Genomic DNA, 25739 nt, shown 5'->3' with positions numbered 1-25739 from the left:
TTCTTTGCTCAAGTGGCACAAAGCCCTTCCTGATCATTTCAACCCACAGAGTTCTCTTCTCTGATGAATTAATACAGCCTATAGTATTTATTTGGTACTTTTTACATACTATTTTGCATTGTAAATTAATGACTTATGTAAACATGCCTAATCTTCCCAATGAGACATAAACTCCACAGCAAGCATCATATCTTACATTTCAGGGTAGTTTTCACAATGCCTAGCATGGAGCCATGGACACAGGTGTTCTGCAATGAATTCCTGGTGCCTGAGCAAGAACCCTGCTCCATCCTTGATACACAATCAGCTACAAGGACCAGGCTGCCACTTGCTGTCTCCCCTAAAAGTTCAAAGGATAATGATGCCCTACCCGCTTGATCTCAGAGAGTCCCCTGGTGGATAGCACCTCACTTCTTATGTTTCCCCCATCATAAGATTAATTTGGGGTCCCAAATGTCATTCTTAGTATAGAATAGCTAGCTATACACGTTCCCCCATGAACAGATGAAGATACAGATTAAGAAATAACAGAAGTATTTGATCACAGTGGTTTCCCAATGAAACGTTCAACTCCAAGAAGACAATGGCAGATTGCAGAGATCTGTGTTGCTGTTTACTGAGCAGTGCTTATGATGTGTCAAATCACTATGCTAAAGAAGCACTTCACACACACTTAAGTCATTAAATCCTCACAACAACATTTTAAGGTACTACAGGAAGAATTCCCATTTTATAGATGAGGGAACTTGGTCTTAGGGGAGTTAAAGAACTTGCTCAAGGTTAAGATACCTGGCAATCTGCGCTGAGCTCAGATATGAACCCACACACCCTTAACCTCACGATTCTACCCAACCCGCTCTACTGCCTCCCAACTTAGAAATTAGGACCAAACCCTGATGATGAGACTTTAGTTAACTAACTAGATTCTATGTGAAGGGGTTTTTTTCAGGACATAAAATCTAATAAATATAAATGACATTATGAGGATCCTTTAAGCCAGAGTGAGACACGAGGTATAACTTCCCCAAAAATTTACATTTTAATTAAATGCACGTAATAATCATAAGGAATTTCATATTTAAAGGATGACACTCCAGGCCAAGAAGCATTAAGATTTTAAATGAAAAAAATTGTTTTCCTTATGCTGAGTCAAAAACTCAATTATTATTCATTATGTAATTAAGCAGAAGGCTGAAAACAGGGCCACCAAATTTGTTTACTTTCCAAATGAAAATAAAAACTGAGTTCATATCTTAGCATGTGACTCTAACAGTCAGCCCCCCTTTATGTCAGTTTCCCAAAGTTCATCTGCAATTACACTGATGAATGGAAATCCAACAGAATATATCAGATTATATCTGTCCCACATTACTAGAAATCAAAGAAACACAGATCAAAATGACATATTACTTTTTATCTGTCCATCTCTATACAAATGTTATAATAACACTCAGTGACAGGTTACAATGTACTTTCACGTATAATTAGTGGGAATGTAACGAACGCTTTATGTGCAAGGATATTCATGTGGTGTCAGAGTAGCGAACTCACGAAGTAGTCCCAGTGGTTATCTTTAGTTGTTAGAATTGCAGGTGATTTTTATATTTCTAATTTAATTATTTCTATATATTTATATTCAAGCAATTTCCAGTCAGTGTTCTAAAATTGTGTTCTCAGACATTCTAAAAAGATCAGTAGTCAGCAAGATGACTGCTAATAGCAAGAGGCAAAGGAAATTTATTTCAAGTTGAAAGTCTGTTTTCTAACACATCTCCAGTTTCTATTTACCAAGAGAAGTTCTTCTCACATGAGAATTCCTAGCTTGCTTATTTGATGTCTTATTTAATTATTGGTTCGGAATTACTGAAGCCATCCAAATTTTCACTTACCTGGATTGGATGTGTACTGCATTGCAATCATTAGCATGGATGATGCGGAGAGATTAACGTGGGCAGGAACACCTTCTCTCCTTGAGGAGCCCACTGAAACCAAAATTTTTTTGATTAGACACAATTTATTTATATATATATATTTATATATTTGTACATTTATATTTAGTTGCTACTTTGCATAGACCATGAGAGCTGAGAAGAAACTTGAAAAAAAATCAATAGAAGTTTTGCATAAATAAAACCACAAAATCTGTCCTAGCCTACAAACGCTACAGTAGTCATTATCATAGGCACATTTAGGGAGAATCTTCAAGGAGCACGAGTAATGCCAGAAGGTAATGTAATCATTTTATCAGAATTGTACTTAAACGTGATCTCTGTTTCCAAGATGTTTATATCTAGGTAGAAAAGAAAGAAAAAACAGAATCCTCCATGTACCCAAATATAAGGCATATTGAAGGTTATCCAAATAAGCAGGTAAAAATAAAACGTTTTTGAACACGACTTGAATGTATTAACTTTAAGAGATGCAGATGAAAGAGTCTACTTTTAATGGGTACCATATGCATTTAGTTATATCAATTTTAAAATTAGTTTCAACTCTCACCTATCACTAAACAATTTTATTCAAACCTTCACATGTAACTTCATCATCAGCATCTTAATCACCATGACAATCACTTTTTTAGTCTTCCAGAGCTTACCATCTTCACATCCACCTGAGTTGTTTGAAATACAGCACTTTTTGAATCTGCAAATAATGCTGTTGCTGGACATTTTATCCTATCCCGCAGTATTCAATCACAAAGTCAGTTGGTTTCTTCAAAATTCATCTTTTAGCCGTATAATTGTGATCTCCATGTGATAACCACTTACATACTGCTTTTAAGAGACATCTTTAAGTGGCTTGTTTAGGATGACATCCAATACTGTATTAACTTTCTTTCTCTTTCTTTTTTAATAGAGGGTATCAGGTAACCTCTATAAGCATCCAGAACTATCGCTGATAGGGGTCATTCGGGGTAATATGTTGTCCCCAGAGTACTTTATTATTCTAAACACAGTAACTGAGAAAGGACTCAAATATAAAATGAATTCCTTTTCTCAGGATAATTGCAGGAATAGCAGAAACCTCTCCTTAGAGCTGGGCTCCTGTAGCAAATTGTCAAGAAAGCATGAACAGAACAGTAAACAGTGACTATGACACCCTCAAAAAGTCAACTCTCAATTTCCAACACATACTGCAGAAGACCATCAACATAGACAACAAGAAAAAAGCAGATAACCCTAAAATCTGCTTTATTTTAAAGTATTAAAGTGCAATGTGTGGGAATAGTATCTCACCTACAACCAACAAGAATAAGGCAACTTATAATAAAACACAGGTATAAAAGAATCATTAAAGCACTAATAAAAGGTTTGTTGTACAGTAAAGTAGAGAAGACAAAAAAAAATTTAACATGATTCTTCTTTTTAACGTAAAAAACTGAGCACCACAATGGACAGTGGCTTTACAATAGTTTTACAGAAATAAACAAACAAATAAAACAGATCTATAATTAAGTTCCATTTACCTGAGTTTGCTTTTATTAGTAACTTACTGCTGGGCTGCTGCTAACCCACTAAGCAGGTGATATTCAGGTACACAAATTAGTTTAGTTATACAATATAAATAAAAATTAGTTATTATACAAAGATGTGAGGATCAGCTCACTGCTCTTAGATGTTAAAGCTGATTAATCAAATACGATTAATCAAGGAAAACAATCTTTGTGTCAAATCCTAAAGAACAAGATTCAGTTTCTCTAAGAGTTTAGACAGGGAGGTGGTTCAAATTCAGCTTACAGGGCCCCATACCTAGAGAGTCTAACTCAATCAGTTTGGAAGCAGGAAAGCTACATGTTTAATAAGGACATCAAGTGATTCTGACCAAGTGGGCCTTGGAGCTGCATTTGAGAAGTACTACTACAGGAATGAGAACAAGAAAGGAAATACTCAGTAAGGTGTCCAAGTGTAGGAGGAATAATTGCATGCCCTTGTGTTCTTTCTTTAAGGGGAGAAAAAAGCAAAGGAAAGTGTAGTCTTTGACATACGCAAGGAAAAATAATTATATGTATACTATATCCATTCCTTTTGGGACAAGTGTTTTCACCTTTGTTTAAACTCATTTCAAACTTGTAAACTATAAGTGTTTCTAAAAAATGAAAACTACTTATTAAGGTAGGCTGAGAAGCACTGTGCCTGGAGGCCTTTAAAAATGGGAGAGATGGGACTTCCCTGGTGGTCCAGTGGGTGGGACTCCACGCACCCAGTGCAGGGGGCCCGAGTTTGATCCCTGGTTGGGGAACTGGATCCCGCATGCATGCCACAGCTAGGAGTTCGTATGCTGCAACTAAAAGATCCCGTGTGCTGCAGCTAAGACCCGGTGCAGCCTAAATAAATAAATAATTTTTTTTTTTTTTTTAAAAAGGGAGAGATGCCCAAAATGTCTCAGATGATTTAGATGAAGTTCATTTGGAGAACAGGACAAATGGCTCGGTGATCTCTGCATGTCCCCCCACCCCTACAAATCTACACTCTCCCTCATGAATGGTCAGCCACAAAGTCAAGAGTGCTCCCGTGGCTCCAGCCCTCAGAAACTGGCTCCAATATTTCTATAAACAGACAGCGCCTTGCAATTTCATAGCTTTCTAACAGACTGAACAAAATCACCACAATTCTAATTTAATAAACATGCAGAGGCACACATCATTTATTGAATCTTGTTAAAAAGGCACGAGGCAAACAGATGTGCAGCTTGTCCCCATGAGGGTGTCTAAGGTCAAAGCTACACACGATGGAAGGAAGCAGAGAAGTAATAAAAATAAGAAAATTTTACATTTAATGTTGTGCTCAGAAAATACAATTAAGTTTTAAGACCTATTCCCTGATCTTCCTAGCACCACCAAAACAATCATTACCACCATCCCCTCCTTCTATGAACAATAACAATTTCTTAATCTGTTTCTGCATTTTATAATTCCTAACGTGTTATCATGTATAGCTCTTATATGATTCTCATTAAAAAAAAAGTATATGGGAAAAGCCATCTTATAAACGAGAAACCAAATTTTGCATGTGAACACCAACCTAATTATTAGGACTACAGCCTGTCACTTGACTTCACAGCTAATGTGCTAGTCACTTATTTATTCACAGAGTATTTTTCTTTTCAGTATCCAGACATTGTTCTAGGCCCTTGAGACACAGCCATAAATAAGATAGGCAAGTCTTTGTCTTTATGAAGCTTAAATGCTAGAGCTGTGCTATCCAATATAGTAGCCACATGTGGTTAAATTTAAACTAATTAAAAGTAAACTAAATTAAAAACCTCTCTCTCACTAGATACATTTTCAAGTGTTCAGCTGCCACATGTGGCTAGCGGCTATTCTACTGGACAGCACAGAATTTTATATAACATTTCCATCATTGCAGAAAGTTCTGTGGACAGCACTATTCCAGAGGAACAGGCAAACAAATACCTGTGAAGAAATATAAAGCAGGGCAAGGGAATACGTAGAAAGCAATGGAAGGTCCTATTTTAGCTTGAGAGTAAGGAAGGGCCTCTGGGAAGACTATGATACTTGAGCTGAGACCTGAAGGGAATGAGGAAGCAAATCATGTGACCATTTGCACAAAGGGCTTTTGACACAGAGGAAAAGCAAAAGCTTGGTGCCTTTATGAAACTGCAGAAAGGCCAATATGGACAGAGCAGACTGAACATTAGCAGACACAAGTGATTTAGTAGTAAGATAAGCAGGGCCCACATCACAAGGCAGAGGGCCTTGTGGGCCACGGAAGGGTGTTGAATTTGATTTGTAGGAGTGATCGGAGGCTATTACACGTTTTCGAAGAGGCAAGTGACATGATCTGACTCACATGTTTGGAGGATAGCTCTGGCTTTTTGGTGGACAGCAGGCTGTAGGGGGGCTAAGAGTAGAAGCATGGAGACCAGCTCAGAAGCTACTGGTCTGGTCCAGATGAGAGACAGTGGTAAGAAGTGGTCTGAATTGAAATATATTTAAATAAACCCCTCTAGTCTTATACCTTTTTAAGGGGTAAAGGTAAGGGAATCACCTGGGAAGAAGAAAAACATTCTGATGCCAGTTCTACCATATGACAGAACCATTTCCTGTGCTGCCTGGATTAGCAAGCGGCCTCTGTTTGTGTAAGCAGAGGTAACTGTGTTCCATGGGATAGGGTTTGAGCATAAGATACCTGTGCTGTCAGAAGGTCATATCAGTTCAACATAAAGGGAGGACTAAGACACCATGAACCTGAAGTCTATGTAGCATTAAAATATGTGCAGATTGGTAGATTAATAAAAAGTCATAGAGACAGGATTGCCCATCAACACTGCAGAGGTGTTCTGTCAGGTTCTATGAGATCAAAACCTGACATAGCAATTGCCGTTGTTATACAACACACTCTAGGGGGAAAAAATCCCAAGTCTCAGCAGACGGTCCATTATTATTTCAAGCAATATTTAAGATGATAAAATTTCAGGACAACATGTGATTTTGAGCAGAATGTTGGAATTAGTTGCAATGGGATTTGACATGTCCGTTATTTGACTGAGTGTTACACATTGATATAACATCAGACAATATTCAAAGGTCATTCCCATATGTTATGTCATGGTCTTCACAACAAACATTGTGATGTAGACAAGTGAGGTTATGATTATTCACAAATTTACAGCTAAAGAAACTAAAGTTTGATAAGGTTGAGAGAGTCAGCCTACAATTCAGCCCTTCTGGATTCCTATTCCAAAACATTTCCCACAATTCAATAATAAAGCTCTTAAAGTATAGTAAGATCTACTTTATAAAAACAATCATTAGCTAATGAAACAGATTTTATATATAAAAGATTATTTAAATACCATCAATATCTTGTGTTGGTAGTTTACTGTCTTTTTTCTATTATCTTTACTTATTAGTGTTTGGAAGATCATAGAACATAACACACATCCTCTGTAGTAGCAATAGAACAAAAAAGTGATACAGGGCCAATGGTTTGGAAGCAGACCTTCAACTAAATCATACAATTGCTTTTAATTCAATGCAAAGATCTAAATGAACCTCTTTTTTTACCTGAGGATGAGTGATTTTTGAGGAAATTTAAGTTGGAAAAGAAACTAGATGAGACTGCACAGTTCAGGATACCAAGATACCGCTAGAAGGCTCTTTCACTGATTTAATTGTTCAGCTTTACTATTCACTTTAAAATAACGTATCCTACATCACATAATGTTCATTTGGGACCCGCTTTTTCTTTTCTCTGCCAAAATATCATCTTCCCAACATCCATATTTCAATTTGGTCCACAAATCACAGAACCTTTGTGGAAAAAGAGGTTTCCATGGTGAAATGCAAATGACTTTTTCAATTCTTAGTAACTCCTTTAATATATAAACAAAGCCTATTGCACACATGTGGAATAAAAACAAGTGTATCTTAATATATACACAAGGAAAGAGTTAACAAGAAAAGGTTATGTCAAAGGAAATTTTTACAATAAACTGCAGTTTGCTCTGCAGCACCTCAAAGGAGTTATTTAAAATAAAAGCACAGTACTTGGTTTAATGACAAAAATGACATAAAAGACATAACTGATATACATGCAAGGCTCTTAAACTGAAGGAGCTGCAATACCTCATTAGGTCCACTTGAGAGCTCAGACTTTCATCTTCTAAGTCCTTAATGATATAATCATTTAACACCTGAAAAACTGTCCATGTATTACATTTGACCTTGTGAATACCATACCAAAGAGATAAAAGCCTTTTTGTCTTAAAGACTTTATCAAGTACTCAGAAAATGCAACATCCTTCATCTCAGGTCTGAAATAAAAATATTCTCGAAGAAGTTAAATGCTCCCCTCTTGTTCTGGTCAGAATTTCTACACACTGAAACAACTTCCAAAAATAAAACCAACATGGGTGCAAACAACAGGCACACATTCTCACATCAATTCAGTTTGACTTGATTAATCTGGAACTCAATTCCCTCCATCTTTGGATCTATGTCCTTTGTTTCTACTCTATGAAGGAATAAGTACAAAAGAAATGCCTGAATCGTTTAATAGAATTTGGCTTTAAAGATTAGTACCACAATTTCTTTTCAAAGATTTAAAGATGATACAGACTGGCTACTGTTGAACTACAGGAATAGTGATGAGAAACGAGAAAGTCAGAACTAGGAGACTAAAACCAGAGCAGCAAAATAAATGAACCAGATCAGCGATTGCATTGGAGGAAGATATGTGCCTCTTACGTAAAATAAGATTGATGTTATTTAACCTAGAATTATTAAGACAGAAATAACCTTAGAGATGGAACATTATTTTCTAAACCTCTCCTTTACAGTAAAAAAAAAATGGAGACAGAAATGACTTGTCCCTACCCTTTAAACGAACACCAAGCTACTCCACTAATAAGCACTAAAATTTTCACACAATTTTTGTAAACTCAACTTATTATTTTGTTCTCCTTAGTTGCCAAGTTCACACATTTAAATAAGTAAGGATTCCAATGTGACTACAAGGCATGTTTGGGGGTCTGTTTCTAATTAAGCAGAAATTAATAATCAAGGGTGAAGAAACAAGTTGCCAGCTGTCACATGCTCGTTTGCTCTTTATAACTTCAAGGGCCTGAAATACGCACTACATCTCCCAAAATTATTAACTTATTTCTAAGAAGGAAGGATACAGTGAATTTACACTCATTGTTAGAAAGATGCAGCCTCACCTGCTATTCTTAAAAGAAAAAAATTTCTATGCTTAAGTTTAACAGTTAACATACTTATTAAAAAAAATACAGGGGTGCTTCCCTGGTGGCGCAGTGGTTGAGAGTCCGCCTGCCGATGCAGGGGACACGGGTTCGTGCCCCGGTCCGGGAAGATCCCACATACCGTGGAGCGGCTGGGCCCGTGAGCCATGGCTGCTGAGCCTGCGCATCCGGAGCCTGCGCTCCGCAACAGGAGAGGCCACAACAGTGAGAGGTCCGCGTACCGCAAAAAAAAATACAACTATGCAATCCTAAGGCTGTATCCATAAGCAAGTACTTGTCAATAAGGATACACAGAACCAAAAAAGAGAACGATCAAATATTCTATTACTTGAACAGTATAATCAGTCTGCTAATTTTTTAAATAGCTATATAATTTAGGCAGAAGTCAGACTCTTTGTTTAAAAGACATGAAAATTACAATTCCATAGCTAAAATTAAACTGAATTGTAAAATAAGTAAATGTGGCTCAAAGGTACATATGTTTACCAACTGTTATTACAAAGCAACAACTTTAATAAGATCATAAAAGTACATAACATTAAAACAGCGAAAAATGATCTCTAGGAATTGAATGTGACCAACACAGGCATTATTATAGAACAAGAGTTGAGGGAAGGAGAGAAGTAAACTAACACTTATTGAACACTAGGCATTGTGCTAGCACTCTATCAACATTCCAGTTAATCATCTCAATTGTCACAGCGACCTTATGAGGCAGTATTATCATTATTCTCATTTTACAGGTAAGAAACAGAAAGGTTAGGTAACTTGCCTAAGCTCACACAGCTAGTTGGTAGCAGAGCTGTGATTTGAATCTAGATATGTTTGACTCCTAAACCCATAATCTTTTCAGATTATCCACTGAAACGTAAATTAATTAATCACCCATTTCTTTTAAAAAATACTTAAATACTTTACAGGACTTTGATCATAAAAAACACAACCCAACTTATTTTTTTCTCTCTGTTATCACATCTGGAAAGCCTGCAGAATTAAGTTTATAAAAGTGAAACAGAATTCATATCGATTCCATGTTTATAAGAGTACCTTGCACATGAGTTGTAAATTTCAGCTTTTTACAAAGTGTTTTCATAAATTTTGACTCATTTTGTCATCACAACACCCCTGTGAGGGAAAGCTGATGATATCATCATTCTGGAGATGAGGTTTCAACTATGTTAGTCGCCCAACCTCACATCATACATCAGATTACAGATAGAACTGAGACCACAGGAGATCTACATATCCTGATTCTATCCATTGCTCTTCCCGACACACCCTACTTCTTTCAGATGCAAAAGATAAGAATTACTACATCAAAGGCAGCACTTTGCTCCACCCTTTTCTCTAAAGTAGCCAAAAAATACCATAATTTATATGGAGGAAATACAGACTGTGCCTTGACATGTTCCTTCTTCCTATCCAATAAGATCAAACTATGTGAATACAACAGTTCTAAGGTATAATTGTCTTTTCATTTCTTTGATGTTCACCATACTATTCATGCTGAAATAACTGCATTTAAATCAGAGCACATGTATACAGCAAGTGATTCCATTATAATCTTGAAAATCTGTAGCCTAAACAGCAAAAGCAATTTCCATTCATACAACACATAAAAATAATCTAGTATTAGGTAAGACCGAACTTACATATAGCCATTGGTAGAAAAGATGTGCTGAGATATTCAATAATATCCTTGTGCAGAAACGGAGGAAAGGTAGCTAAAGTTGATATCATCGTGTAGGGCAAAGTACTCAGAATATCATCATTGAGAAAGGGGAGCAAACACGTAGTTGTATAAAATATTGACTGTCCAAGATCTACAAAACAAAATGAAGTAATCAGTCACTGAATATTTTGCCATCTAACAAAAAATGCTAATTTTACATTTTATGAACTGGTTTAAATTATAAGCAACCATCACTCCCTTCCTATCAAGAGTTCTGCAGAGTGCGTACACAGTCTTTGATGAATGATTGCATTAAGAAATATACAGGGCTTCCCTGGTGGCACAGTGGTTGAGAGTTCGCCTGCCGATGCAGGGGACATGGGTTCGTGCCTCGGTCCGGGAAGATCCCACATGCCGCGGAGCGGCTGGGCCCGTGAGCCATGGCCACTGAGCCTGCGCGTCCGGAGCCTGTGCTCCGCAGCGGGAGAGGCCCACGTACCGCAAAATATATATATATATATATATATATATATATATATATATATATACAGTTGATTCGTGAACAACACAGGTTTGAACTGTGTGGGTCCACTTACACATGGATTTTTTCAATAAATATAGTACCTGTATCTTCATTTTACAGATCTTTAAATCAACTAAGTGTGGGGAAAAGTTTGTGTTCATTTAGAGATCACAATAAGTGGAACCCAAAGAACTAGGGTTTGAGTCCTGATTCTATCCAAACTGTTTCAGCTCCCTGCCCTTAGGTGAGTCATTTATCAATTCCTTTGTTTTTGAGGCAGAGAGAGCAGCAGAGATTGCAGATTTTCAACTGTATGGGGGCTCAGTGCCCCTAACCCCACAGGTTGCTCGAGGGTCAACCATATCTATGATGTGAGCTTTTCCTCAACACCTTATCCATCTTCAGTAGTACTTGGTATTCATATTACTCCCTGATTTCATAAATTAAAAGCACTTTCCAAGTGATTAACAAATCTTGAAATCCTTCCAGCATTCTTACCTCCGTTACATTTTACACAAGATCACTGTGGCACAGCGATGTTAAATTATTTTCTCACGGGAATTTTTAGAAAAGTCAAGGGCAAGACTGGAAATAAAACCATGCTATTTCTGCTCCATCGACCGAACAATCCTCCTACATCTGGAGTCCTGGGCAATGAAGTAATCTGCGTCTTCCAGCACAGCGGCAGATTCAGCACGCACCCAAGAAAGGAAGCCGTAAACTGATACTGCATGACCCTGCGCACTTAGTTATCAATTATCACAGAAGGACGTGCCACCTAATAATAATCTTTCTATCAACATTTTTAAGTGATAGGAACAGTACCTACCTCACTTCATTAGAAGGATTGTTAGGAGGTTTAAATGAGAAAAACGTAAAGTGCTTAACATAGCACCTAATGTGTGCTCCACAAATATTAGATATTATTATGAATATTAATATTGTTATTACTATTACCTGCACAAGGAGTAAAAATAGAGGACATTCAAAAACTCATAACGATTTAGCTTTAGAATGCATGTAAACCAAATCCCATTACACTGAATATATATTTTGATGTCTCTGGATCTCCTGATATACAGGTCATCAGCCAAGACTTGACAATGAAGACTTTTTCTCATTTTCACGTCCATTATAAAAGAAAATTATTAGACTTGTTTGTCTTGTAGCAGATGCACCTTCTTTGTGCTATTTTGATGCCTAATGTTAATTCTGATTATCATTAGAATTAATATGCCACCTCAACAAGCACATCAACTGACAGCAGAGAGGATGTGGCTACACTGTCCACTGGGGAGTGAGGGTCAGTCAACCTTGGGCTCAAATTGATAAAATCGAACATTCACAAGTGTATTCCTAAGAACTGACTGAGCCTGTGCACATAAGACACCTCAGCTGCCTTTTAGCCTAGTTACAGAATATTGGCACTGAAAGGAACCTGAAGCCCCCCTGGAATATTTTTCAAATGAGGAGACTGAGGCCCAGAGAAGGGAAGTGATTGCCCAAGATCACCTGAGAGTTAGTAGCTGAACTGCAACAAAAATGCAGCTCTGGGGCTTCCCTGGTGGCGCAGTGGTTGAGTCCACCTGCTGATGCAGGGGACATGGGTTTGTGCCCCGGTCCGGGAAGATCCCACATGCCACAGAGCGGCTGGGCCCGTGAGCCATGGCCGCTGAGCCTGCGCGTCCGGAGCCTGTGCTCCGCAACGGGAGAGGCCACAACAGTGAGAGGCCTGCGTACCGCAAGAAAAAAAAAAATGCAGCTCTGCTGGGTACAGTGCAAGTGCAGTGGTTCTCAAACTTGGTGTACAGAAGAATCACCCAGAGAGCTAGTTAAAAATTCAGATCCTCAGGACCCACCCCTCAGTCATTCTTATTTAGAAGTTCCAGCTTGGGAACCAGAATTCCACGTTTCGAACTCCCTCCCTCGGAAAGTCTGATGTCATTCAGATCAAAACAGGGTTGTATTGGTTTTTAACCTCTAAGGGATGGTCTAGTGAGTTTTTCCTATCTTCTAAGATCTGTTATGCAGAACACAGCCTATAGATAACAGTAAAGAGGAAGGTCACAAAATAGCTGTGGGTAAAAGAGCAAAAATACAAATAATCCCCCCTGAAATTGTCACAATTTACACATTAACTGCAGTTAAATGGGCTGTGAGATACCAAAGTGAATGCTTTTATCTTAATCAAGGGGCCCTAACTCAGTGGCCCATCCCAAGACCAGGCAGGTAGTCACAAAGGAAGAGCACTGACAAGTTCACCACCATGGCAAGCTCCGGGAATATTACATTCAAAGAGTCATCTCCTTTAAGTTCTGAGCTGGGATAGGATCAGAATAAAAGTGACTAGACTCAAACAGCTACAAAATTGTACAATAAGCAAACTCACAAGTTTCTACATTTTTTTATATTCACTGTTATACAGAATTGTAAATATAAGAAAGAACAAATTAATAATCATTATTTCATCATTCTTATAAAAGAAGATTTCTCTTTTAAGTTCAGAACACATCTTACTAAATAAACCATTAAGCATTCTCTTAGGAAAGTTAGCCATAATTAAAAGACAAAATAACCTCCACCACCCACCCATTTCTGAAATTCCAATTTTTTGGACAGTGAAACTTTGGTTATCATACCTCCATGGACCAAATTATCAGTGCTTTAAAGTTAAGACAACTGGTGTATTAAAAGCTCATTTGCTGCAAAAGTCATTTTTCTTACTGTATGATTTTTCATTTGATTCTCCCAAATATAATATTGAATACTTAAGCAGTAGATATTATTGTGCTCCTTTTTATGGGTTAGAAGAAATTGGTAAGCATGCAAGATAATGAAATTTACTAAAGACACACAGTAGAAAGAGGAAGAGTTAAGAAAAGAAGCATGCTCTTAGGCTTCTGTCCTAAAGCACCACTAAGACTGTGTAGTGTATACCATACACGGCATGCATATACTATATATGGCATATAGCACCACTATACACTGTACCACTTGGTCAACACTTTCTAATAACTATTGATTGTTTGTTAAATTTGGAAGAGTTCTTAGAGATTTCTTATTATCTAACCTCCTGGGTTTAAAGACAGGAAAAATGAGTCCTGGAGAGATTCTGTGATTTGCTCCCAAAAATCACAGAATTAGTCAGTGGATATGACGTGCCCTTTAAGCTCCACCTCATACATTTTCTGCAGGGCAAGTTTTTAAAACTTAATCCCCAAATCGTAATTTCAACCAGAGTCTCCCTGATAAGCAGATCAGGGGAGAATAGGTAAGTTCCTTTTATAGTCTTCCTCCTTTCTCAAGCCCATTTCCCCCACCCATGGGGGGACCCACTTGGGTAACATCCCTCTGGCCATAAAACAGCAAAAAATGATAACAAGGGAAACACTATAATTAAGTTTCAGTGTAAGAAAGGTTTTAGCCACACAAAGACCTTTCAAGCAATTTATTATAATAACAACAACAGTCTCTAGCATCTATAAACATACATGTACATTTTCAAAAGTTTTGATTAAATGCTCACCATGTTGGCCATGCTGTAGTAAAGGAACTAGATCCAGGAGAGTCACCAAAGTCACGTAGAGGCCTTGATAGTCCAAAGAAGGGTAGTCTGACAAGTGAGCATCACGACTTTGCAGGCCACGTTCAGAGGGAGCATCTCGCAGGACGCTGTAAAGGAGGGAGCGAGTAACAGTAGGGTTGATGGAACTGACCTGCGGTCTTAGAGATGGGGTGAGTGGGAATGGCACAGGAAAAAGACACATGGTCATGGGCACTGTCAAATTGGAGGCATCTTGGTTTTCCTTCTTCCCTGTGCGGGACAAAATGCTGTTGGGGGGACAAAGAAAAAAAAGAGACAACAAAGACACAAAGAACAGCACATTACATTGAAATGACACTCTAAAACAAATAATAAAACACCAGATACATCCCACATGAGATGCAATTGCCACACCAGCAGCATCTACAAATCTAGTACGGGTCGCAGAGCTTCATGCGCAGAGATACCAATAACGTAAGGCTTATTTTGTGGAAGTTGCATTGCATCTCATGTGTTATCTGGCTAGTAAGGAGCAAAAATATAAAAATGCATGTTTCAGTGCCAAACCCATGTTTTACAGTTTATTGATTCGATGAAGGCGAGGTTTCCGGAAAGGAAGAATGATGGCTTTGTCTAATGAGTTAGAGCTTTCATTGCTAATTAAAAGGAGCTTTCAAAGCAAAGGAAGTTTTCAGCAAGACTGTCTTAATCAGGTAAAGAAAAACTTGCAAAATATAGGTATGGCACTTGCAGAAACATGTTTTAGCAAAGAATAAACATGTGTGTTTATTAAGAGAGTCTTAAAAATCACATGTTTATTGCATCAAAATAATGTCTATATGTATATTATGATACTGTTTCATGACATTCTGTCAGTATCATTTGAGATAATGAAGTTTAAACAGGCATATGAATTTAGAAATAATACATATTTCTAAAATGTTAGCTAAACTACATTGGAAAAGCTATAAAATAATATAGAGTAGATGGTCCATAGCATATGTTTGTGAACTAATGATAATGGTTATTTATGTGTGTTTTTTAAATTTTGCATGTTGGGGAGGAAACATTTTATTTTATGAATACAAACAGAGATTTTTTAAATAGTTACCTTCAAAATTCTAAAGACTAAGCAAGCAGTATCTGTCATATAGCTGCACGTCATACAATAAGATCTCATATATATATTACTGCTGCTACTTACGTTATTATTCAACAAAACTCACTAAAAACTAAAGGAAAGATAATTTACAAAGTTAAAAAAATTTTAATGGAAGTAAAAAGAAATTCTTAAAAATAAATTGGCTTTCTTTTAGCACTAATTTTTAAATAAAAACCTTTTAGTAAAAGCAATAAAGCAGAAAAGTTGCTAATTTAAAAATAGAAGAAATGACTGCTTAGTCAAATGTTTAGTTTTTTTTAATTAGGTTATACTATTTAATCATTAAGACATTATAATGGTAATATCTATACATTATACTGGTAATATCTGCTGCACTTACAAAGTGCTTTGATATAGTACACTTCGATGTTAATCAAAATAGATAACAATTTATAAATGTTTCATTACATAGAAATAATCTTATCTTACACTTATTCTATGTGCATCAAACATTACTAAGTTCTTAGTTAATGATATTACATTTACAATTTTACAGTGGTGTGAAGAACTGGTTAGTGTCAAGCATGCTCGCTATTTCAAATTTACATTTATTTTTATTTACTCTTAGTGCAAAATATGTTACAATGTAAGAAAAATGACTACATGCTTTTTATTTGCCATGTGCCTAATTTACCTCGATTTCCTTTGTCTTCTGTTACCCAATGTCCAGGGAAAAACAATTAATAATAATAAAAATAACTTCAGAATAGTTATATAATACTTCTTAGCAATAAATAACTTAAGATTTAGTGTAACTTTTTTATTTTTAAAGGGATTTAATTTACCTTTTTTGTGTGTGATGTATTTAACTTTGTAAGCTTATACTTTACAATGGGATAATATCAACATTCCAGTTACCCCTGCCTGCCTACATCTATTATAAATACCATCAGATTTTCCATCAGACTTTATACTTTCCTCATATAACTCAATTACTCCTAAAAGTACCCCCTTTAAATGTTATATTCTTGATAAACCCACTCACCAAAAATCTGTTTTAAACCTGTAGGATTTTATCCCACTGAAAATTCCCTTAAAATCACAACGGATGTAAGTCAGAAATATTATTTCCCAAACTTCAGCCCTAAATTAGCCTACTACCAGCATCCTTCTAAAATTGCAACATGTGGCTCTTATAGAAGTGGCATGGAAAAACAATACTTTGCCTTAGAGAATAAAATTAGTTGTAGAGCATACATTAATGCTTTTCTCTAAATTAAGTACATTGCTCTCATCAAACTTTTCCTTGGTGGGGGAAATATAGCACATTATTCTTTTCAAATACACAGTAGTATTTTTCCAAAGTTTGATATAATTTAACAAACATTAGTGAAATCAACTTTGGAGGCTCTACATTGGTATTTTTCCCTTCCTGTATATGCAGGGTTTCCAAATGATAGCAGCACCAACTTCATATACGTAGGGAAGAAAAAACGTCAGCACTGAAACAGTAAACTTCTTTCTCACTGCTTTTAGATTTAATAAGTAGGTGAGGTTGAGAAAAAATGGCTGAAGATGAATAATCCATGAAACCAGTTTTAAATTACCATTCATGTTTCAATGTAAGGAAATGTTTTCATTTGTGCAAAAACTTAAGAAGGGCTCATGAATAAATGTACAATGCATTGTGATTTCATGATGTTTTGTGAAGTTTATTCATTAAAAAAAGGAAACTTATTTCCCCAACCAAAATGTCTAACTTGGGAATGATAAAACCATCTTCCCCATCTGAGATTCTTTCCCAGAGGTCTGTACACCCAACCAAAAAGAATATTAAGAATGCCCTGCTCAGAAGAGTCTGACCCAGCAGACAACTCTTCACCTTTCCTCTTCACTCCTGAGATCCTCTTTACCAAGCATTTACTTCCAACATCAAGAGAAACCAAGAGAAGAGGAACACTGTGGGTGTGGGGAAAGATGAGGAGTCGCCCTGAGGTATCTATAGCACAGAAAATTAATACGTCATATAAACTTTCTATAAGATTATGAACTTTGCCATTTGAATTAGATCTATGCACTTCATAAAATTTACTTGATTATGCTGTGCGCTAAAGCTACTCTGTGGACAATAAATCAGTCATTTGAAGGTCTGTATTTTGTTCCTAAGCCATTAGAAATTAGAATTCAATTAAGATTATCGAATTGAAACTAGAATCCCTTTAAAAAACATATTAAACATTTACTAAAGAGTTAGCAGCAAGTAGCTTTCCCCAAACTCAATGACTTTTTTAAAAAGATTGTATGTGCTAGCAGTTCGAATGGCACCAGAAGAGTGATCTGGGGGAAGGAATTCCAAAAGAATGTTTGAAATAGGAAGACTAGAAGAAAGCCTTTAAATGTTCTCCCAGATAAAAGGCAAGATCCCTATAGAAGACCTTAGATGTTTAAAATATGGTCCAAGAATGCTTCTAATATAAAATGGACAGATTCCTCTGCAGCCATGAGGGGAGATTAAACTAGATGATCTGCATAGTCACTTTTAATGCTAAAAGCAAACAAAAAACTAAACTCTGAAGTTGTGTATAAACTGTGTGTCCATTGCCACACTTAGATCCCTACGAAGTTGAAATGAGGACACCTCAGCACTCATACAAAATCTTACCCAGGACCCTCGGTCACTGCTAGATTAAGTAAATACTCTAGAATAGTTCTTGTGATGGATGGAATTTGGACTCAAGTCAATTCAATTCAACAAATACTTACTGATCCCCTTCTAAGGACAGAACATTGCTCTAGACTCAAGGTCTAGCAAGCTGAGTAACACAGAGGACTTGCCTTATGCTCACCTAGAGTTTGGGGAACCTCCATGAACTCTGAGTCCAACAATAAACTAAGTGGACCTATGTGGACTGTTCAACTGCTGATATAGTCAATTATGGTCTCTATATTTCTCTGCAAATAATCTCTCCTCTCCTATGGATTAAATTAATTGAAGTTAAACACCTAGCCTAATCTCTGCCTTTGAAAATATGTACAAACCTCTACTGAAATCAGAGAGAATTACGTGCATGCATGAATACCAAAGGACTATTACTCTAAAAATGCAATTGTGACTTAAATGATGCTGTTGGAACTTCAAGTTGCATATTTTAACCAAAATAATTTTAACTTCATTGAGAATACCCAAAGAGAAAGACAGAGGGTTACTCTGTGAGAATTTAATGCTTTCTTGTTTCTTTCCAAGAACCTGAATTCTGAAAGCAAGAAGTGCTTCTGAATGTATATAATAAATTATATAAAATGCAAAGGAAACCATCTTGTTTGTAAGTAGAAAGCATTACTGTCAAAGAATTTTGGACACCAAATACTTAGACCATCTTATTTGTCTTGAACTTTCTAACAGCATAAGTAAGATGAAGAATTATAAATATGATTATAACGGATGTATAAACCAACAGTGAGAATGATGAAAATGACCATAACTTGGTCTAATACACAGGACAATAGTTGTAAGTTCTGCATTACTGGAATTATAGGAAAGTAAACAAAAGAGATGAAAACTTTTTTAAAACTGAGGTAGGCAAAGAGAAGAAAGAAAATGCATTGGGTTCAGCTCAAGAGTTGAACCTGTGAGTATTAAAGTCCAACCAGGGACTTGTTACATTCCTCAGTGTCTTCTTTCTTCCTCCCACTTGATGTGTGTGTGTCCTATAGGCTGTCAACTCTGCTCTGACCTACTAGCCACAACGAATTGCTGAGTGGGAGATAGCGCTAAAACATCTGGGAATTGAAACACTGTCCACATCACCTCAGGTATAGCTCAATTTAACTTTCAAAAGGATGGGGACTTCTCTGGCGGTACAGGGGTTAAGACTCCAGGCTCCCACTGCAGGGGGCATGGGTTCAATCCCTAGTCAGGGAACTAAGATCCCACAAGCCAGGCAGCACGGCCAAAAAATGCAGCGCGGCCAAAAAATAAAGATGGTAAATCTTTGCACCAAGCACTTCCTTTCCTCCCTAGATCTCAAAGAGAGCCAAAATTATACTCTATGGACTCATAATGGATGCCAGCATTCCCAAAGGCCAAACCAAGTTTTTACTAAGAGAAGTGGATTACGATAAGCAGCAATAGTAAGGAGAAGCAGCGTAGCCTAACCGTTCAGAGCGTGTGCTGTGGAGTAGGACTCCCAGGGTCGAATTCTGGTTCCAACGCTCACCAGATACGTAACTTTGAGCAATTTAACCACTCTGGGCTTTAATTTCATTATATATAAAATGGGTATAATAGTATACTTATTTAATAGAATTAATATGAGGGGTTAAATGAGATGACACATGTAAACTGCTTAGAAAAGTGCTTGACATATCATTTCTATTATGTATTATAATATAATATTGCTATGATAATAATAGCTATTGGTTAGTACTACCATTTGTTGTGGCTGTTGATATTGTCTCCCTTTGAAAATAGACTCAATTGCATAGAGTCTTTCCCAACAGCACCTGAATAAACTATTTTAACACTAGTTTTACCATTAAAATGCTGGCACCCATGATCATATTCTAATGATTCACTGCTCAAGAAAATGGAATCCTCATGTCTTGCAAACATGACTTCAATATCCCAAATTTCTTAATTTTTTGGCACCATGACTAAGACCTTAGCAGCAAGTTTCAAACTGCCAACTAGAATGTCACAGTTTCTTTGCAAATGGAATTCGGAATTTGCTTCCTACTGAAAAGTGTCTCTCACTTAGAGAGCTTTCAGAATTTGTGATAAAGGAAAGTGTTTCCCGTTGAGAACCCTGACCTCAAAGACAAAAGGAGAATTCAAGAGGACAGAATCCGGATGCCTTGGTACCTTACCGGATTATTACTGTGAAAACTGAGCTAATTATTCCACTGCCATTGGAAAAGAGAAATGTCCTATAACAAGGTCCTAAACTTACTATGTAAGTATGAAATCTACGAATCTGATCAACAGAATCCCTTTAACATAGAACAAGGACACTAAGGGTTCTAAAGAAGAAGAGACATTCCAAAGAATAAGAACACAGAGATAGTGGCACTGAAGACTAGGAGCTGACTTGATCTAGTGAGGCTTCTTTCTACAAGGCATTCAGTCCGCCCAGGGCAAAGCCTTAGACTGCTGGGAACTCCAGTGCCACTACAGTCGTTCTGAGCTGGTGTTCTTTCCCTAATGCCTATCTTACAAAACTTTTGCTGTTATATAGCTGAAAGAAACGTGTTTCTAAAATCAGATTTGGAGGGAGGAGATCAGGATAATGGAGGAGACCAAGCCTTAGAATTTAATGGAAAGTGAAGTGTGCTCTCACCCCTTCGATGTCATTTCCCCGACAATTGAGTCTTTACCTGAAAGGCTCACCTTTGTCTGCCTGTTTTTCCTAATGAGAACTCTGAGGCAGATGGGTCCTCCCTGTCTCTACCTTATAGTCAAAGCAGACAGTATAAAAGGGTGGCCATGGTTTTGTTTGTTGTCCTCCATATCGATTGTAAAGCATATTGAACACTTGAAGTGTTACATGGATTAAAAATAATTGTTATTATCATAAATTATGCTTCGAGAAACAGGAAATACTACTGATGAACTTAAAATGCTTCGTAATTCTGATTTTCTTTAAGACCATAAGTGTTTCCTGTTCTTAATTTTAAGCAAATGTAGGTTCTCCTTTTAATTCCACTCTATATTAGTGCCAAACATATAACTTTTATCACTATATAGATCTCTTGAAAAGGCGTTCAACTGAGGAAAGCAGGCAGTAGCCATTTTTATCAGTTAGGCCTCTGATCTCATCTGCTATATACACCCAGAAAGCTTGAGTCCAGACTCTTCTGGCAGAGCACTAGAAAACATAAGGCCCTTCAAGACTTTCAGTTCGATAAAAATTTAGGTCCCAATCAATTTAGTAGAACTACCTAATAATTCTTTCAAAGGACAGGATATTTTAAAGCTTACCTTAACAAGGTCTGAGAAAAGTATTTCAGGGTGTTTGCAATATCTGTTCCTGAAGGTACAGGATAAATGTTGTGGAGAACTCGGTTATGATATTCCTGTAAGTACCGGATCTTGGAAGCAACTAGATAAAAGCAAAAAAAAAAAAAAAGAAAAAAAAAGAATCATCTTATAATATTTATTAGGCATACAGTTTTTTTTTAATGATCAGATACAGGAAGTTAATCAGTATTTTAAGGAAAATATGTACATTTTTACTGGAATTCCATGATGGAAACAATTATAAAAGGCCTTTAATTTACTTATAATTGTATTCCACACACAAAATTAGCTATAGTTATCTGGCTTAATATCCTAGTCACAAATTAGCCATTACTTTTTATCACTAAGAAAGGCAGTACTCCAAATCATCCTATAATCACCCCCAAGTTAACTTATTATTAGCAAAATAATAATAGATATATATCTCTGCCACCAGAGAATTATATTTAATAGTGCTTAACTAAAACTGGAGAAAACTCAAAAGGTCTTTCAACAACACTAAAACTCCTGAGACATAGGGAATCCGTTGCATAATAGCAACAATCAAAACCAGATTTTTAACGCAATAAGGGATCATAAAGTGTGTTTAGTGAATGTTTGAACTGTGAGAATTGTTAAAGTAGATTAACTTGGTGAGTGTTAAGTAAGAATGCAATGACTGTGTGGTAACAAATTACAAAAAATGAATGTCACATTTTTCTTCCAAGTAATTTCATAAATTAGGAGACTTCCTAATAGCTTTCTGAGCTTGGCTGCCCAGATCTTCTCAAGATTCAAGAGGGACTAAATAGGCTTATTTACCCTCCTAGACCTACCTGGAGTCACCAGCATTGTCCACATTCCTGACCTGACCTTTGACCTGGCAGCAGTGAATGGCTCAGTTCTAGTCATTCCTCTTTGCAAATCCCAAGGGGCCATGATGATCAACGTCTCTCAGGTCTCCTCTTCCACAGAGCTCTCAACACTGTCCATTTGTCCTTTCAATCTTTAAGGCTACCAAAGGAGCCTTTTTAGGTGGTATGGCTCACTGTCAGCAGTTAACAGAAGACATATCAAGTCCTGGAGAAGCACGGCCTTGCTGTTCCCAACAGCCCATGGAAACAAGCTCCTGGATACACTCTAACTGAAATGCTGGCTTAAGCAACTTGAAGAAAGTCAAAATGCTTTTGATAGGCATGGGATGTAGAATCACAGAATGATGAGACAGCAGAACTAGAAGGACCTTAGTTAGAGACCTTTGCCCATAACCATTTCATTTTAAAGGTGGGGAAAATGAGGCACATAGGTAGTCAACGGCCGAGCTAGACTAGAACTTATGAACCCTGACTCCCATCCAGTGCTCTTTCCACTATGATATACTCTAGAGCACCATCTGAAATGAAGTCAGTATGCAGACAGATAGTGGGTGTTCACTGCATGACATCAAAGCAGTTTTCAGCTGTTATTAGGTTAATTATAGATTCTAAATCTCAAGTATACCATTTATCAGATTTGCCTTTTTTCCCTCCTACTATCTGCACTGTTTCCATAATATGGTTAGCATTTTCCACACAAATAAGTCTACATTGTAGATAATAACTATATAACTTGAGTTTATATAGCACATCACCTCTGAAGAAAGCAACAAGTTTAAATCCATTGTCTCAATTAACCCCAATAAGTGTTTGGTTGTAAATAATTTTTTTCCTGAGATGATAAAAATTTAGGTAAAAGTAGATGATAGTTGAAAATGTTTCAGTTACATAATCTGCAAAAATCCATTTTCTTCTCCATGTTTTTGATCTGCCATTCATCATCCTTTTTAAAATTACATTACAGGGAACCCCTATATTAATACATAGTTCTGAGATCCAAGAATTTGAGATATGTGCTAGGCCAGCATACACTTTCTGCATACCCGCCATCACAATAATGCTTTGTTACTGTGACTTTTCTCAAGCTTTAACATTCAGCAGGTTTCTGTCGAGTATTTCAGGAATACCATTAATCATTCTACCACCTTAAAAAGGTGTTGATAGTGTAGGTTTTGGACAATAAGCTCAAATGAGGAGAAAAGTCATAGATCCCCCAACTCAATGCTTGCTCGTGATTCAAGAACTACAAAACTGTCACTACACAAAGACAGTGAGCATTCGAAAACGTGAAATGAACAAATGTGCTTTTTACAGTTCCTTTCATTAAAACGCAGCAAAGACTCCTTTCAATGGGTATCCAAACATTCAAGGGAAAGCACAGAGTCACTCCCTTCTTTGAGATCTTTTAACATTTTACAAATGTTACAATGTATTGCCTTTGTTTACTTACCTGTTTATTTTTCTTTACCAGGTTGTAAATTTCTTGAAGGCAAAAACTATACCTTATTCATGTCTCTATCCCAAGCCTAACACACTGCCTGGCACTTAATAGCAGGCACTCAATACATTTGCAGGATAAATGAACACATGAATTATTAATTTAATAATAGCACTATCACTTCGGGGTTTTTTGCATATATACCTGTCTCCCACACTAGATTGTGGACTCTTTTTATCCCTAGTGCCAGACATCTAGTAGGTGTTCAATAAATAATTGATGAGTGAAGATGGGGAAAAAAGGAAGAAAGAAAGGGGGAGAGAAAGAAGAACAAAAATAGTGGTGAGTAATCATTAAAAACAATTTTTTTTTTATAGAACCGGTTAGAAAAATGTTCAAGCTAATTTGTTCATTGGTGAATGCAACAAAATCCTAGCAGTCACTGATTTATTTAACTTTCCTGTTTTCAACTATTTAAGAACAGCCAGAAAGGTCCCTGACATACAGTAATTTGTAATTGTGCTGAGGATGTGAATGAAATTCATTTACATTTCAACTTTGCATACAAGAGATGGTTGTTTGAGCACACAGCAACCTCGTGGCAGCAGAGGGTTCATATGTAATAATTTACTCCACCCATACGCCTAAATATTGCTGCAGAAACTCAGATAACTGGGTTGACTGGATGTAAACAAATCGTCTCCAATCTCACCTGACCCTAAAGTTACATTTCTCTACTAAGCTCCTTCTTCTACCCTCTTCAGTCACTGTTTCATCTTTCTCCACACTTTTCAAGACTACCCCTACGGCCAGTTTTTTTCCCTTATACTTTAAGAAAACAGAAGCCATCTGCTATAGACTGAATTTTGTCCCCCAAAATTCACATGTTGAAGTCCTAATCTCAAAATGTGACTGTATTTGGAGATCAGGCCTTTAAAGAGGCGATTAAGTTAAAATGAGGCCCTTAGAATGGGCCCTCATCCAGGCTGACTGGTGTCTTTAAAACAAGAGGAGATTACAGCCCAGGAGAGACACCAGAGATGTATGTGCACAGAGAAAGGGCCATATGAGGACACAGTAAAAAGTCAGCCATCTGCAAGCCAAGGAGACAGTCCTCAGGAGAAATCAAATCTGCCGACACCTTGGTCTTGGACTTCTGGCCTCCAGGACAGCAAGAAAATTAATTTCTGTTGTATATGCCATCCTGTCTGTGATACTTTGTTATGGCAGGCCTGGCAAACTGACTAAAATACCACACTAGAGGAAGTCCTCTAAGAGTATAAGTAAAAGCTAAGAGTCTGAGCTCTGAAATCAAACAGCTCTGGACTAAGAATTTGGTTCTCTCTCTACTCAACCCCAGTTTCCTCATCTGTAAAATGGGGATAATCACACCAACTTCATGGGGCTACTGCAAATAATAAATCACTTACTGTGCTACTAACTTAGCATATACCTAGTACATATTCAACATACAGTAAATATCAAACATCAGTCCCACCACGAGTGCCCTCCATCCATCAGTTGTCTCTCCTACATCATTAATTTCTCCCTCCCTATGAAATTATTTCCATAACCATTCAAATAAACTCTAGAATCTCCTTTGTCAAAGGGAAACAAAAAACTTTCCCTCGACTTGACAATCCTTTCCAGCTATTGGCCTCTCTTTAGAGCCAAGATAATAAAGAGTTGTGTACACACTCTCATCTCTCCATCATTTCTATTCTTACTTCTACTCACTCTGCAGCCTGGCTTCTACCTGCACCACTGCTCAGAATCTGCTTTTTCCACCATCGTCTAGAGTCTCTATGTTGCCAAATCCAATGGGCACTTCGCAGCCATCATTTTACTAGACCTTTCAGCACATTC

At 37.0% G+C, this 25739-nt stretch overlaps 1 protein-coding gene across 13 annotated transcripts in view; it reads right to left on the bottom strand.

Annotated features, from left to right (window-relative positions):
- Positions 1-25739, bottom strand: part of UNC79 (unc-79 homolog, NALCN channel complex subunit) — a 249666-nt gene that overhangs the window by 190508 nt on the left and 33419 nt on the right. For 4 of the 13 annotated variants that reach the window (XM_060295217.1, XM_060295214.1, XM_060295221.1 and 1 more), the window contains exons 1-5: positions 22397-24621; positions 21543-21663; positions 14446-14750; positions 10377-10547; positions 1890-1982 (exon numbers count right to left, since the gene is read on the bottom strand). The exons of 1 other annotated variant lie outside the window; for it this stretch is intronic. In XM_060295217.1, the coding sequence (XP_060151200.1) occupies positions 1890-1982; positions 10377-10547; positions 14446-14750; positions 21543-21663; positions 22397-22499 (793 nt within the window). In that variant the 5' untranslated portion in view covers positions 22500-24621. Of the gene's footprint in view, positions 1-1889; positions 1983-10376; positions 10548-14445; positions 14751-16259; positions 16278-21542; positions 21664-22396; positions 24623-25739 lie in introns of those variants that run through there. 8 more of the 13 variants (XM_060295216.1, XM_060295219.1, XM_060295224.1 and 5 more) reach the window with 5 other exon arrangements.

This window comes from Globicephala melas, chromosome 2 (genome assembly GCF_963455315.2).
Source record: "Globicephala melas chromosome 2, mGloMel1.2, whole genome shotgun sequence".
Classification (NCBI taxonomy): Eukaryota; Metazoa; Chordata; class Mammalia; order Artiodactyla; family Delphinidae; genus Globicephala; species Globicephala melas.
This window is presented reverse-complemented; position numbering and strand designations above follow the sequence as displayed.